General features: G+C 38.7%; 1 protein-coding gene across 1 annotated transcript; it reads right to left on the bottom strand.

Moving 5' to 3' along the window:
• Positions 1 to 1,071: 1,071 nt before the first annotated feature.
• LOC105034516 (CO(2)-response secreted protease) lies at positions 1,072 to 6,848 on the bottom strand. The gene is made up of 11 exons (XM_010909709.4): positions 6,684 to 6,848; positions 6,035 to 6,129; positions 5,813 to 5,910; positions 5,469 to 5,621; positions 4,822 to 4,933; positions 3,661 to 4,213; positions 3,243 to 3,343; positions 2,829 to 3,071; positions 2,592 to 2,706; positions 2,295 to 2,508; positions 1,072 to 1,793 (listed from the first exon to the last, which is right to left on the bottom strand). The coding sequence occupies exons 1-11, from the start codon at positions 6,759 to 6,761 to the stop codon at positions 1,240 to 1,242; spliced, it is 2,316 nt and encodes a 771-aa protein (XP_010908011.2). The 5' UTR covers positions 6,762 to 6,848; the 3' UTR covers positions 1,072 to 1,239.
• Positions 6,849 to 17,219: the final 10,371 nt, after the last annotated feature.

A 17,219-nucleotide genomic window follows, 5' to 3' on the forward strand; every position in this document is an offset into this window, starting at 1 on the left:
GCACGAAATGCAACCTAAGGGTGCATCAGCTACATGGCATTTGACTGCTTTTTTCTCACTTAGCTTGTTTTGAAGCTCCTTAATCTGACTAAAAAGGAAACAAAACAATTACCCTGTCAGCTAATCTTTGATCATTATAAAGAAATGATAGATAGTTTCCTATTGCCAAATGCCTTTTATTCAAGAGGATTGCAATCTTTTGTTAAGCTCGTATTCCATGACCTGCATAACATGTTAAAATTATCAGCCAAAGCAAGTTAGTTGTCATCAGAAACACAGGCAATGAGCAGCTGGTTGACAACTACAATCTCCCGGAGGAATGGGATACATTCTGAAGGACTACCAGACTCTTAAGCACTTCTTGAAGAAAGAAGAGAATACGTCATTTGACTTAAGTGTCTGAATGAGCTTAAAGTTTTCAAGTTTACTGCCAACCATATTCAGAAAAGTAATCTAGCACATATCAGGTCAGAAAGCTTCACCGGCACAATACTGATATACTTTATATATAAGATACTTCCTTTGCATCCGTCCTCAAGTTAGTTTTCTATAACAACTTGAATCACCTCAGTCAGAGGATGGATAAAGGAGATATATCCAATTCATCAAAATATCAGTGCTGACAAAGTGCTAGATATTTAAAAAAATACCATTCAGCAGCCCATTGTTAAAGATGATTTTTTTCCCCCTTTATTTTTCCAGAAGTTTAATATTTCTTTCCTTCAATTATTAAAAAAAAAAAGGTCTTTCTTCTCGAAACTTATGGTAGAAGATAGAAGGTCTCGTCAACATTGGTTTAGAAAACATCCACCAAAATAATCTTTGTAAAACCATCTCATCATGCTGTTATTGGTTTGTATCTTCTCAGTGTGGAATCTGATTTAAGCCTCGAGATTGTCAAGAGACCAAAACATCCTATGCAAGGACAATGATTGGAGCAAGAAAAACTAGTCTGTACATAATTTTATGGATGATTGAGTACAAGATTGGGTACAAGATACTGACTTCGAAGCTGATGATCCATGGAGTAGAATGAGCAAATATACAGGTTCATTGGATAAATAAGTTTTGCATGAAAAACAGTAAATCCTTTTTATTTAAACAAACAACAAATGAAAAAGTAAGTCACAAAGGAAATTTAATTAAAAAAGAAAAGAAAGAGAGGAAAGACACAAGCACCTTTGATTTAATGTCGGAATAAAAGCAAAAAAAAAAAAAAAAAAAACTAGAAAACAAAAATCACACAACATGGACAGCAAAAACTGTTCGAACTGAGTGTGCTCCATCAGACCATGTCACAGATCCAAATCCGTATCCCTTGGTTGCATCCTTAACATGAAAAGTGACCTCATAGGAAGCCTTCATCCATCTCCTAGTGAAAACCAACTTCTCAGGTGAGACCTTGACCATGAATCCACTTGGTGCATCGACAGTAGCAAAGTATGTGGAATTTGCTGGTCCAACATTGGTTACGGTCCTACTGACTGTCCTCCCTGCTTGTTTGCTGTCGAGCCTGGCAATGGAGATGGAAGGGTAGTTGAGGCTGGAGATGAGGTCTGGTGAGGGCTGGTTACCTGGGCAGCTAAAATTGTTGCCGGAGAGAGACCTTACGACTTGATCTTTGTAGCCATAGTAGCAGAGGAAATACAAGTAGTCTTCTGTTGTGGTCTCAAAGACCAGGCCTGGGCTCAGCGCTCTTAGTGGGCTTACTTCTCCTGCCCCCATGTCAAGATAACTTGCGTTGGCTCCTGAGTGGGCTGTCAGTGGCTTTCCAAGATTGTTGGTTGTAGTCGCTGCATAGAGGAAGAACAAATGACTTTTGGGTAAAATTTTAGAAAGGGGAGGATTCAAAAATCAAGGAAAAGTGCCATAGTTGTGCCAAGACTTCGGAAAGAATATGGCGGTACTAGGACAAGGCTAAATTATACATGTGCACATTAACATTGGTAGTAGTAAATAAGATAACAGCTATTAATGTCAAGTTCATGACATTCAGAGATTCTGAAATTGGCTGCTAATAATTGTTTATCTGAAAATAGTTATGAAAGCCATTTGTCCAAGTAAAACATCATTAGAGAGAGAGAGAGAGAGAGAGAGAGAGAGAGAGTTGAATAACTATGAAATTTTGCAAAAATTATTGCACCAACTTGCATTTTATTTCTTTTGAATTGGATGGATGACAAACGTGAATAGTAAACAATAATGATCAAAGATTTCAGTCATCAAATTGGTCAAGTGAACTGCAATTCATTGATTCGTTCCGATATTGAAAGTTCCTAGCACGAGAGTCTTACCTGTTGTCATAAGTGCTGATCTTATCATGGAAGGAGACCATCTTGGATGGGCTGATTTTATGAAAGCCGCAGCACCGGCAACATGAGGGCAAGCCATCGAGGTTCCCGACTTGATGGCAAAGTTTGATGGCTTCTTTCCAGCAGGAATGTCTCCAATGTCAACGGTGGGAATGGATGCTGCAACGATGCCGACTCCAGGAGCCATCAGATCAGGCTGTCACACAGAATTCTGGATGTTTTTGACATGCATACATGCTTTCATTTCTTTTGGATGGATGGGTGGGTGAGAGTATGGACCTTTAGAATGGCTTCTGTGAGCCCTCCAGGACCTCTGGCTGAGAAGTATGCGACAACTGGTGCTGGTTTAAACCCCTCAACATCCTCTGTTGGAAGAATGACAGCCGTTGGCTTCCTGCTTTCACCAAATTATGTGAAATACTCTTCACTTGGTCATTGAGATCAGGTCTAATTGGTGCATGCACTATTTGTTCATGAATTTTTTTAAACAACTATTTTATCATTCCTTTAGCTTACTTGGTATAGTTTATGTACTTAAGTATCTGAACTCCGGCGTCATTCCCAACTTGTGAGAAAGGGTAGCTACCAGAATCAAATGGCACCCCTTTCTCAGCTTCATCAATTAGGACCAAACCCTCAGCTTGAGCCCCTTCAGCTACCAACTTCTTTACTCGCCTCGTCACGGTCGGATCACTGTCAACGCATATGATTATCTTTCCAGCAGCCTTTTCAGTGTCCAATGATCCAGGATAGCAATTGCTGTTACTCAAAGAACAGAGGATGAGAATGAACTCACTAGATATATCTCACTACAGGTTTTAATGCATGATGTGCAGGAAAAGATTACATGGCTGATATAGAGCGTCCGCCACAACAAAAAACTGTTCCAATGCTGCGCTCAAAAAGACATCATCATGGTCTTGAGATTACCTTGCTTCTGATACTGGAGTGGACTCCGCCGCTGCATCCCCACCGAAGATGAGTGGAAATGATTCTGATCGACTGAGGTTGGAAAAGTTTATGGCAGATCCCTGAGAAAGGTGATGTGTAATTTGGTAAGATATTGTACAATACCTGTATTGTTTCGTTTATCACCACACACTAATTACGTATACTCAACAAAATCGCCAGAATATGGTAGGAAAAATGATTGAAATAAATGATAAGCATTGAGTGACAAATTCAACAGTTAGTCATTCAAAACTGATAGCATGACCGGGTTCAGATAGGATTCTTTCTTTTTTTCCTTTTTCTTTTTTCTTTTTTTTTCAATAGTTGTATGAACAACATATGGGTGCTTAAGTGATCAGTTGAAGCAAAATGTAGGATTTCTTCAAAACAAATTTACTTTCAGAGCAATTCCATTGCCAAGAACAATGCTGGACTGGAAACTTCTATCGATGCTAGAAGCTGCGACAGTGAGGATCCACGGAGCTGAATTGACCACAGTAAAAGGATCTGGTCCATCGTTCCCACCAGAACAAACAACCAAAATTCCCCTCTTATTAGCATGGAAGGCACCAATGGCTATGGGATCACTCAGGAAGTCCGACTGGAATGCAGAGCTCATTCCTATGGATATTGAGATTATATCAACTCCATCGTAAATGGCATCGTCGATGGCTTTTAGCACAGCAGAGCTAGCACATCCTCCCAGCGAGCATGCCTTGTACATTGCAAGCCTACTAGAAGGAGAACCACCCTTGGCTACTCCTTGTGCAAGGCCATAATAGCCAGCGTTCATTACTGTTGAGCCTGCAGCAGTGGATGATGTATGTGTCCCATGGCCTACAGAATCCCTTGGAGATCCGAAGGAAGTTATACCATAGATGTGGGAGCTGTTGGATGGTGATTGTATTGAATCAGGTGGGTTGTTGTAGAATCTTGCCCCTATAAGCTTCCTGCCATGGTAATGAAGTTGAATAGAAGTGAGGATATGAGGATAATACAAAAGCTACTAAGAGATGCATGCTCCTTCATTAACCTTGATCTTGTTAATTTACCACTAGACAAAAAGTTTAAGCTGCTACGAAAGGGGTAAAACTGGCCGAACAGGGATTTGAACTCATGACCTTTGACTGTGATACCATGTTAACACTAAATCCCAAAACTTAATTTGTTAACGAAGGGGTCGCGATGATGCATATTATACCTTAACAGATATATGACAGAATCCAAGACCACTAAGGTATGTTTTCTTTTCAAATTCTTTACTGTTTGCAGTCTCTGCATTTACAAGTTCCACTTAGGCATCTAATAGGAGTAAGCAGATAGGAAATGAATGTATAGAGAAGATATCTGTGTTCCTATTTTTTTCTACATTTTGATTTTGTTGGTTTAAACTTTTTAATATTTTTAACTTTGGACGGAAATCCAAAGGAAACAATAATTATTGTAGACATATAATAATGCTTTTAAGGATATCCTAATTCAGTTGACTATGATTATGGTTTATTGTCCTTCACTGAATAGATATCCTAGAATCTTAACGAGTAGTTCATGAGTTTACCTGTTACAGTTGGATTTTTTAAAGTCAGATCCTTCCATACAGATCCCCTTCCACCTAGAAGGGATTTTCCCCATTCCTGCATCACTGAAACTGGGTGATTCTGGCCAAATCCCTGAAACAACAATTATAAAGTAGGGTATTAAAAAGAAATCTGATGATGTATTACCCAATGTGGAGTTGTTTCACTACCTAGTTTATTAAATTAAACTTATAAAAAAGTACATCTTAAGAGCGTGAGATCATCTAGTATCTCGAACTATCAGCATTGTTCTGCATAAGTTAATATCAATGGACTATTATTAATGCAAGTTCTACATGCAAGAACCCTTTCTATGAATTAGCCAAAACATAAAACTATGTGATCCTTACAAAATATAATGATGATGGTGGTGATGATGGATATGATAACAACAATGACGATAACAATGTTGTTGATGAGGAATAACAATAATACCATGTTTTATCTCTCAGATTTATAAATAGAAGCTAAGGACCAACCATCCTTAGCTCAGCTGGTTGTCATCCCTCTCCACATGGGAGAGGTCTACATTTGGAACCCTAGCCACTGTATAAATTTCTGTTTTGCACAAAACAAAGAAACAAATAAAGAACAGAAAATGAAAGCTAAAGATAAACAAAAGATGTACCCGTGTCGACAATGCCGATTATAATATCACTTGAAGCTCTCTGCTTCAGTCGCTCAGATCGGAGACCTGATTCCTTTTCTAGGAAATCCCAAGAACGTGTAGTATGGAGTTGAAGAATTCGATCCCGGAACACTGATAACACTCCATCATGGCCTGCTTTCAAGCACTAAAAGGTCATGCAGAGAAACTAGAGTAGGAAGTTGAAATGTTGCAATTGTCACTATGCCCCAAGATATAGGAAGTTTTAGACCACTGTAATTGAGAAGTAAGTGTGTGCATTTAAAGCATGTGAAGAAATTAGGAGTTCAAAACATTTATTTCAGTTGAAAGAAGGGAACACCAACCAGATAATAGAGTAGCTTCTTTTTCAGTTAGCATGGCTGTGAATCCCTGGAGTGCATGATGATAGCTTTGTATTAGTGATACTCTTTCTTTCTCCTCACTGTTTAAAACAATATAATGGACAACACCTAAGTCAAATATTCATAGGGGTATCTTGTCCAACATGATTATGAAACATTGCAAACAGAAATAAATAGTAATGTTTAAAAGAGAGGTTTTGCTGCCTTGGAATGATGGACGATAGCATTTGCAAGTGATCTGCTTGTATGGCTTCTGGATTTGTTTCTTCCTTAATGCTCCCCATGTACACCACATAAGACTGACAGATGAATTCGGGAAAAAAAATTATTGTATATTTAGAACCATTTAAAGACCAATTTACAATAGCCATAGAATTGACAAAAGCAAGTGAAAACTTGGAATTCATTCCTCAGAAGATACTACCAACGTGAAACAGTCCAAACGTTGAGCATTTTTTTTTTATCACTGGATAAAAGCATTTTAAACATAAAACACCCTTCATTATCCATTACCTCTGCTTAGAGGGGAAAATACTTATATAGAGTCATTAGTAGGGCTTTTTGAAAGATTTTAGGAAATTACAAAAATGAATCTGCCATAAATATTTGATGACTAGCCATCAAAAAAGGGTCTTGCCTCTGGGCTACAACCAAATTTTAAGCACAATTGCAACAAATTTTTAGCTCCAACAAGCTATCATACCGCACCACCTTATGTTTCTCCAACTAACTAAATCAGCAATACAGACAAGTGGCAACTTCCAAGATCATGCAGAAAACATTACATTAGCCAATTAACAAAAGTAATTACAAAGCAAGTGTTTAATTAATTAACATATAATTCTCTTTGTACCTCTGGAACCTGATTTGATTTGACACACAGAACAAACGAGGCCAAGATGAAGAAGACGAACTGCAAGTGGTTGGCCATAGAAGACAATGAAATCTTGGTTCTTGTCAGTGTTGTAGCTTAACATGCTAATGGAAGGACCTGGCGATGTTGGACACATTTGTAGGCTAGTTCCTTGGCATCTAGGAATTTGGCTCATGTGCAGCAGCAACAACTTTTGGTAGTTTATGATCAAATATGCTTTGGTACGTGCCTCTCTTTTTCTTTTCATTACAATTTTTCCCTAAACTTTCACATTTTATATGCGTTGGTATATCATGATCGTCAATAAAAGGTAGAGGGAAGATGAGAGAGAATCAAACTCCAGTTGTAAAAGAACCAGGTACGCTGCTTAATTTTCTTCCCAAAGTTGAACACAGAATTTTCCCCTTCTTAATGGTAACTACTTCAGATGCAGTTTTTAACCCTTTGATTGTTCATTATTTAGGGAAATGGTTTGTATTGTGGTCTTAAGATCTCTAAAATCTCCAAAAAAACTTTAACAGCCCTCTTTTATTTTAATTAGTCGTGATCTTGAATCTTGTCAACCAGGATCTTGCTATTGGAGACAATATTATGACCAGAATATCTTGATCTGATGATTGGTCAAGAAACATAAATGCGACTAACAAAACTCTTAGCCATTGGTTACGAAAGCAAACGGTCAATGGAGCTTCTAGACAAAATTTCTCGCCATGCTGTTCCGTTCACGTTATCTACAATTCCTACTAGATAAGACTAGGAAAGGACCATGAGTTCTTAATTAATTATAGGCTGTTGACGGCGATAATATTAGTAGCATTTACCCTGTGACTGCTGACCTACAAATAGTTCACCAAAAGAGTGATCATATTATTTAGTGACCACCATTAATTATGGTTTTGTTTCTATTACAATGGGAATCAACTAACATCAATCATTGTATGAAACCGTAAAATATTCAAAGGTTCACAGATGGCTGCTTTTTACTTTATATTCTTGCTTGCTGTATGACATATTCCTCGGAGACTTGGTTTACAAGTAGTTCCTTTGGGCAGCAGGGCACTTGCTTCCCAGATGTGCATTGTTCCAACCCATTTATCTCTCTATATTTTATTAATTCTTGCTTCTGCTTTCTTTCTTTCTTCTTTAGTAGCATATCTTTTACCTTTCGGTTTCTCCTCTGGGATCAGTGCATAGAACTCACTTTGAAAAAGAAAAACTCAGGGGCTTACACTTGGATCCAAGTTGTGATCAAAGCGAGGGAAGATGACAAGTTGTCAAGAATACTCATCCATGCCACACATGATCAAAGGAGGAAAAGTTCCATTCTCTGATCCCTTACATGCCTTCGAGAGTCTCATCTTTCTTTCCACTGTTCTCTCCTGTATTCTATCACAAGCCATGAAGCTATTGTCTATTGTCCCATCCTCATGATGCTAACAATCATTAGGTCATGCTGAGAAGGTCCATAGTTGATAATTAACTAGAAGTTTCTTTTCTTCTGTTACTTGTGTGGCATAGCCTTTTATCCATATAAAGATGAAGAGCTGTGAAGTTGTTGCTAATCGTGTTGCATTCGAAAAAAAAAGAAGAAAATGTTACTTTGTAATTGCTTGTGAGGGTGGATGCTAATCTTTGTAGGGTATGAATCAATTAGGCTTAAAAACTTCTAAGCACATAGAATTCATTAGGGAATGATCAATCATGGAGGCCTCGTTGAGGCCACGAAGACGATGAAGATCTAGTCTAGTGTTGTTTATTGAGAAAGACTAGGTTTAGGGGTACAATGAGGAATTAGGTGTGAGTTATTCCTTTCGTAGTGGCCAAGGAGACAAAATAAGCTCACTTTGAGCTTTTAAGTGGCCGATTGAGTGTCTAGTTGTTGCATGTGAGCTTTGAAATTGATCACCAGACGCAAGGAATGTTCCATTATGATGCCTAGTAAACTTTTCTTATCTAAATACACGTATACCCGTTTAAATTTCTAAGTAGTAAAACAGGATGATGTCCAAGTGGTGACGAAAGAACAAGCCAATTAAAGAGTCATTTGACCGGGGTTTAAGCTGACTGAACTCTAAGAACATCCAGCACGCATATAAAAGTACAAACAACAAGAAAAAGTAAAAATTCAACTAATTGATTTTGGACCTTGACTAAATGATTGATTCCATGTGCTGCCATCATCAAATAATTTTAAAACAATTTGACCAAATGATAAAACAAAGATAATAGTGATCATCAAATGGTCAAACAAAGTATATGCCACAATTTCTATGGGCAGGAAAGAATCAGTTGAGCATTGATCGGTAATATGAAACAGAATACTACTTGAACAAGAAGATTGTGAGTGAGTGCATTCATCCATGAATAATTGTGATGAAGCTACAAGAAGTGGAATTCGAAGATGAGAGACAAATTAACGAGCAAACATTCAAAGCAGCCGCCCAAGTTATAGTAGTAGTTGAAGTGTCAATACTAAACAAGTTGATTCGAGAAAGATGCTTGTAGTGGCTATGGTCTGACATCAATTCCATTTTTTTCCTTTTTCTTGATGAAATTTGATGCATTGGATTGATATTATATTTTTTTTCGCATTTCTTTCTCCCTTTTCTAGGAAAAGGATGGGTGATCAGAAGTTTGCTCATTCTGGTTAGTGAATTGCACCCTATATTAAGCATTTGGGATGAATAATTCCTTCCTCAATGGAGAGTAATGGAAAATGAGAGGACTAAAGACCTAAGGCCGGCAGAACCATTTGAAACCTTCTAGTTTGAGGTATGCCAAACTATACTAATGATAGACCGAGATGGTTCCAACCTTCAAAATGAGATAGTGATAAGGAAGTGGAGGAGAGAGAAGGAAGAGAGAAAGAGAGAGAGAGAGAACAAGAGAGAAGGAAAGGGGAAGAGAGAAACGGCCTGCCAAGACTGCTAGAGGGCTATCGAGGCCACTACTGCCGTTGTTGAGCCAATGGGCATTGTCCTAATCCAACACAGTATAGAGAGAGAAAGAGGAGAAAGAAAGAGATGAAAGAGAGAGAGAGAGAGAGAGAAGGGGAAGGAAGGACAAAGAGAGGGAGAAACAGAGGCCCACCACCTCGATAGTGCCAATGGAGGCTTGAGTGGTCCTTTGATAGCCTCCGAAGATCATTTCTCTCTCTCTTTTTTCTTGTTACCCGTTCTTTCTCTCTTTTCTTCTTATCTTCTCCTCTCTACTATGTCAAATTGAGACAACAACCACTGTCTTAGCAGCAGCAACGGTGGCCTCAACGGCCCTCCAGCAGGCTCCAGAGGCCATTTCTTCCTCTCTCTTTCCTTCTCTCCCCTTTTCTCTCTCTTTACCTCTCTTTTTTCTTTCTATCCCTTTCTCTACTATTTTGATTCAAATCCAACACCAGAATAGCATGACGGCATATCGAATCATACCACCGGCCAATTTGCCTGAGGTCCGATATCAGTATGACATATCTTGGTTGAAGTTGTACATTTTTTAATCATTAATAGTGTTGCGAGACAAGCATCCAACTTGGATCTCATCTAGTTTGAGATAAAACCAGATTCAAAAGTTTAGAGCAATGGATCAAATTTAGAGTTTACACCTGGACTCATGCTCTCCAATATATAGTGGTATGGCAATGGAGCTGATAAAACTTGAACAAAAGCTTATAGCAAAAAAAAAAAAAAGTAAAAAGAAAAGGATGAAATGAAAAGCTTAAGAGAAAGAAATTAAAAAATCCAGCTTATTGGATGCTACAAAAGTTTTAGTCTATAAGTACATAGATATAACATTGCACAAGTCAATTCTCTACGATTGCTTTAACTTGATGAATTCATCCCTGACAAGCAATTCATTGTGGCCATCGTTGGTGCTGTTTTAGTCAAAAGTTCCATAGATTGGACATGAAAATAATCAAACTTGGTGGCTGGGGCAAAGATATATACATGAAGCAATGGAAACTTTATTTCGACTAAAAGGAAAACTACAGAACTCAAAAGACCTTAAGATCTGCGGTTCACCAATTATGGTCAATGATAATCGGTGCATTTTTCCCCCTCACTTTGATCACAAGATGGCAAGATCAAATTATATATTTTGTTGTTACTTGCATTAGCAAGACATTGAAATCCCAAAATAGAGTGCAAGAAAACAGAAGGATCCAATTCAATGCCCATTTTTTATTTGTTTATATTATTTATGTTCAAGTTTATATCCCAGCCCTCCAACTCAAGAAGGGCAAAATGATCATTTGCCACGTTAACCAACTAAATAGAGTTAAAAATTTTAAAGCCACTAGTTAATAGTTTCCACTCCCAACCTCAATCGAAATTCTCTCTCCCAATCTTCCATCTTTGGAGCTACAGAACACATTGCCTGTCCACTATTACTCTCGCTTCACCTCCTCCCTCTCCTATCTTTTATTTCTTAAATACTAGGCAAGAATCGGTTTTATAAATGAAATGCTAGTGAAAGAAGTCTTAGTCAAGGGAGATTGGCGAGAGACTAATAAAAAGCTACGGTTTTATATGTTATGATATTAGAACCAAAACTGTTAACCGATGTCTCTGTTGACACCCGAGATACCAATCGGATAATATTTTTAATCATCAAAATAAACGAACAGTTGAGGAAACAACAAGCACCGAAGCAAACTTCAAGTCAATAACCAAAATTAATAATTATATTTAATCAACTTGTGACTATTACTTTTAACTTTTTACATGATATGGCTCCTCATGTTTGATTCATGTCATTCAATTAGTGAATTCTCATTTGCTACTCCCTCTTTTGATATGTCTCAATTTCAATATTGGGGTTGAAAGAGAAAAACCGCTTTTCCTCGTAGGATTTTTCAGATTTCATCAAATCTGTGACAGAATAATTTAAAAAAAAATTATCCTACATATATTTCAGATCTAAGTCTCTAGATCTAATCTTCATATCTAATATTAAGTCTAAAATAAATCTAAAAGGGATGAGCAAACAAGTAATACCTCAAGGGTAATCTGATTACCCTGTAGATGATCTCAGCATAGTCCGAGGTTCTGATGTAGTCACGCAAGCGCCTGGCCTTTACCGGTATCCACTCGGGCAGAACCTGGAACGTCTTCTCCTCGCAAATCTATGCTCTAAAAATCATATCTAAATCTGATTAGGAAGATTTTCAAAAGTCTTCCTGAAGTTGGAGCAGCAGCCTGTCGAAGAATTCCTGCAGTCTTCTGTTCCAGGCGTTACCATGCCTTGGATCTTTGCCAGATGGACGTCCAACCTTTTATACGTGAAGAGGGGAGGAAGGAGAGCAGGGAGGACCTTTTAGATTTTGTGCATAAAACAACTTCTACATCGAAACCCTAGGCGCAGCAGGGTTTATATAGACCCTGTATGCTACGCAGTGCCACATCATTCAACCAATCAGAAAATTCTAATAAATTCTGAAAAAATTTTGATTGGTGGAGTGATGTCATTTGATCATATCAAATAAGAACCCCACCTTATCTCCAAAAGATGGCACCAACATTGGATAAGCACAAATAGAGGTGGCGCCCAAGAGTCCATGTTAATCAGGACTCTTTCATCCTTATCCATTTGGGGCGCCCACTTTAATCCAATTGGGCTCATGCCATAATCTGATTATGGCACCCAATTTGATGTGGTTTAGGGATGTGGACACTCCACAAAAATCCTCCAATGAGCTCTCTTCAGTTTAAGACCTATATGTCAACATTTGACAGATGTCTTAAAATGAAATTGGCAGGTGCTAGAAATTAGCAGATGTTATCTTAAATTCATCTCATAAATTAAGACAAGCCTTTTTTGAGCTGGACAAGCTTCATTTAGACTGAGAGAAACTTTCTCAAAGTTCTCTGGATGAGTCAAATCATATTTGGCTTAGTAGAGACAGAAAAGATTACACGAGGAGAAAGTTAGGCTCAATCGTGTGCTAGCACGATTTCCTTGAACCTAATTGAATCTAATCCAAATCAATTGGGCTAGCCCAATTGATGACATCCAGACCCTAATCCTTGTTTGTGTGACCCAGTTAGGTTTAATTCTATATGGTAATGAGATATGTCGTGATCTCATCATCGACATCATCGAAATTCCTTTCGATGGACCAGAACTCTTCTGATTCAGACAATTAGAATGATCGATCATCAATATCATTCTAATTGCTCTCAAAATCCATCAGTGACACCTAGAAGTATGTGGTGGCAACCCATCAGAACTGAAGACGAACCTCTCGGTGCAGCACCTGTGTGATTGAGTTCCTCTATCATGAGTCCCGACTGAATTAGGGTTAAGGTGAACTCGTCAAACCCAACATCAGTCATATGAGTTAATCGATCGATCCAAGTCCGATGTGAAACCTTAATGAAATTTTTTTTTTCTATTATTTCACTCTGCCATGGCCATGGGCTTAAGGACTCGATCTTTCGATCATCATAGGACTACTCCTCTCATCTATCGAGGTTGATAGATCCCATCTTGGTGCGACCTAGTTCCTACAATGAATATGCTACAACCAACATACACCTCAGAATTTCGAATGGCTAGGAGATCGAGTTATGGTATAGTCAAACTATAACACACTCAAGGTGAACTGTTGATACACCTCAGGTCAAAGAACTAGACACACAACTGCAGTATCGAGCTAGTTATCGACGAGAAGGTAGACTTCCTTATGACTGCTCGATATGGTCACGCTCAGTACTCTCGTTCTCAACGAATACCTGTACTCTCGCTCCGATGTCTCCACACTGTAGACTCAAGACACATCTATCTTAAGGAAGCGATCGTACACCAACCTTTCGGATCGATCACCATCCTCGTGATGATCCTATGGTCAGGAGTTGTTTATGAGTTAGTTATATAAATTCATATCTTAAATTTTCAACTCTTGAAAATATGAATTAACATTCCTTCCAACTCAAAGGATGTATCATAGATACAATATACACAATGTGATAGAAGAATAATCTTTTTATTCATTTATAGTCAAAATTATAAATTTGCCCTTAGATCTGTACAGGAATGTGTCAGCCGATCTGGCATCTAGAGCACACATCTAACAAACTCCCACTTGACCTAATGTCAATTGGCTATATATCTAAGTCCCATCTTCTCAAGGTGGGCTTTGATCTTTTGCTGGCCTAATGGCTTTGTCAGTGGGTCTGCCACATTGTCTGTAGAGTCGACTCTCTTGACCTCGACATAACCCTTTTCGAGGTAATCACGGATCAAATGAAATCGCCGCTCGATGTGCTTGAATTTCTGGTGAGACCTTGGCTCCTTAGCTAGGGCTATGGTGCCATTATTGTCGCAGTAAAGAGGTATGGCATCCGATGACATCACTCCAAGCTCTGCGGTAAACTTCTTGTACCATAATGCCTCCTTCGCAGCTTCCGATGCAGCAATGTACTCTGCCTCCATGGTGGAATCAGCAATCACCGTCTACTTGAAACTCTTCCAACTGACTGCACCACCATTGCAAATGAACAGACTTCTAGATGTCGACTTTCGATCATCTATATCAGACATAAAGTCTGAGTCTGTATATCCCTGAATCTGGAGTTCTCTATTCCCAAAAATTAGAAACATATCTTTAGTCCTTCTCAAGTACTTAAGGATATATTTCACAGAAGTCCAGTGCTCTTCGTCTGGATTCGACTGATATCTACTTGTGACACTCATAGCATGGGCTATATCAGGTAGTGTATATAGCATGGCATACATGAGGCTCCCTATTGCCGAAGCATAAGGGATCTTGCTCATGCGTTCAATCTCCTCAGGTGTGCTAGGGCACATCTTCTTGGAGAGATGAATGCCATGTCTAAAAAGAAATAAACCTCTTTTGGAGTTTTCCATGCTAAACCTTTTTAGCACCTCCTCTATGTACATCTTCTGTGAAAGTCCCAGCATCCTATTTGGTCTATCTCTATAGACCTTAATACCTAGTATAAAAGATGCCTCTCCTAGATCTTTCATAGAGAACTCCTTAGACAACCATACTTTGACTGAGGTCAACATGGGGATGTCATTCCCAATTAGGAGGATGTCATCTACGTACAATACGAGGAGGACAACTGCGCTCCCACTGACCTTTTTGAACACACATGGTTCCTCCTCGTTCTTGATGAAACCAAACATTTTGATCACATCATTGAAACGAGTATTCCAACTCCGAGATGCTTGCTTAAGTCCATAAATAGACCTTTGCAGCTTGCAGATCTTGTGATCATCATCACTGGATGTGAAACCAAGCAGCTGTTCCATATAGATATCTTCCTCAAGATGTCTATTTAAGAATGCCGTTTTCACATCCATCTGTCATATTTCATAATCGAAATAGGCTGCAACAGCAAGCAATGTGCGGATGAATTTTAGCATGGCTACGGACGAAAAGGTATCCTGATAGTCAATGCCTTCGTGCTGACTATAACCTTTCGCTACGAGCCTAGCCTTGAATGTCTCTACATTCCCATCTGCACCTATCTTTCTCTTGAAGATCCATTTACATCCAATAGGTACAATACCTTCAGGTGGATCTACCAAGGTCCAGACTTAGTTTGAGTGCATCGAGTCAATTTCTGATCTCATTGCCTCTAACTATTTCTCGAAGTCAATATCTGATATTGCCTCATCATAGGTCTTGAGGTCATCACCATGAGCCCCATTTTCTGTGAGGAATATTTTCTCTACTTCTTCTTGTATGGTACCTAAGTACCTTTCAGGAGGATGAAAAATCCTAGTTGATCTACGAGGTGGAAGAGGTTGTGTTAGGACTGGTTCTAATTGATTGGGTTCCTCAGGTTCTTGAGCTCGTTGCTCTTGGGAGACATTCTCCTTGAGCTTAATTATTCTTCCGATGCCACTATCTTGAATAAACTATTTTTCAAGAAAAATAATATTTCAACTCACAATCACATTATGGTCTTCCAGAATATAGAAATAGTATCCTAATGACTCTTTAGGATATCCTATGAACCGAGCTCTAAAAGACCTGAACTCTAACTTGTCGTCTGCTGTCTCTTGACATGAGCCGGACAACCCCAAATTCTGAGATGATTCAGACTTGCCTTCTTACCATGCCATATCTCATATGGTATGGTAGGAACGATTTTAGAGGAAATCCTATTCAATACATAAATTGTTGTCATGAGACAATGTCCTCAAAAAAATTTGGGGAGGTCCGTGAAGCTTATCATGGAAAGTACCATATCTAATAGGATCCGATTTCTCTGTTCTGAAATCCCATTGAGTTGAGGCATTCCAGTCCCGACTAAGGTATTCACTTCCTCGATCTGATCGAAGAACCTTAATGGGTTTTTCTGTTTATTTTTCTACCTCATGTCTGAATTCTTTGAACCTTTCAAAAGCTTCAGACTTGTGTTTCATTAGAAACACATACCCGTACCTAGACATATCGTCGGTAAAGGTAATGAAGTAGATGTAGTTGCCTCTAGTCGGCACATCAAATGGGCCGCACACATTCGTATGTACTAGGGCAAGTAGGTCTGTGGCCCTTTTTCCATGTCCCACAAAAGGAAGCTTGGTCATTTTGCCTTAAAGTCATGATTCACAAACTGGATATGACTCAGAAGTCAATGGAGTCAATAGCCTGGATTTCTCTAATTTGTTAACCCTATCTTCCATTATATGACCTAGCCTTAGGTGCCACAGATACCTATTATTTAGACTATCTCTAGGCCTTTTAATTCCTATGGCATTCACATTTTGCTCGATATTAAATACAGATACATCAACATGTAACTGATAGGGACCGTTAATGACAAAATCATTTGCAACTTTATTATTTTCATAAAAAATATTACAATGGTTTTTATGAAAGCTAATCACATAGCCTTCTTGTGCTAAACATGAAACAGAAATCAAATTCCTGCACTAATAACAATCTCTAAGAAATAAATCTAATCCTAACGGTAATCGTAGAGGGTAGGTTCCCACGACCACAGCAGCAACTCTTGCTCCATTCCTGACGCATTGGATCATCTCCCCATCCCTCAGCCTCCTGCTCTCCTCAAGACCCTACATAAAAGTGCACAAATGAGCACTAGAATCAGAGTCAAGCATCCAACTGGATGCAGAAGAAACCGTAAGATTAGACTCTAAAATGAGCATACCTCCAGAAGGACCATCCTTCTTATTCTTCAAGGTGACCAGATACTGAGGACAGTTCCGCTTCCAATGGCCGTCTGATTGGCAGTGAAAATATTTTCTCTTATCAGCAGCCTTCTTTTTCGGTTCTGTCTTTTTCTTTTTCCCATCCACCTTCTGCTTCTTCGCAGACTTCTTTTTCGTTCCAAAAGACTTTCTTTTGGAAGAAGTTCACTCCACAGTAAGAACTGAGCCTTTTGAACCCTTCATAGAAAGCTCAGTCGTAACCAGCATGTTCATTAACTCGGCCAAGGTACATTGCATCTTATGCATATGAAAGTTCATGATAAACTGACCATATGCATCGGACAAGGACTAAAGGATCACATCAATCTAAAAATCCTT

The sequence above is a fragment of the Elaeis guineensis genome, chromosome 1 (genome assembly GCF_000442705.2).
Source record: "Elaeis guineensis isolate ETL-2024a chromosome 1, EG11, whole genome shotgun sequence".
NCBI classification, from domain to species: domain Eukaryota; kingdom Viridiplantae; phylum Streptophyta; class Magnoliopsida; order Arecales; family Arecaceae; genus Elaeis; species Elaeis guineensis.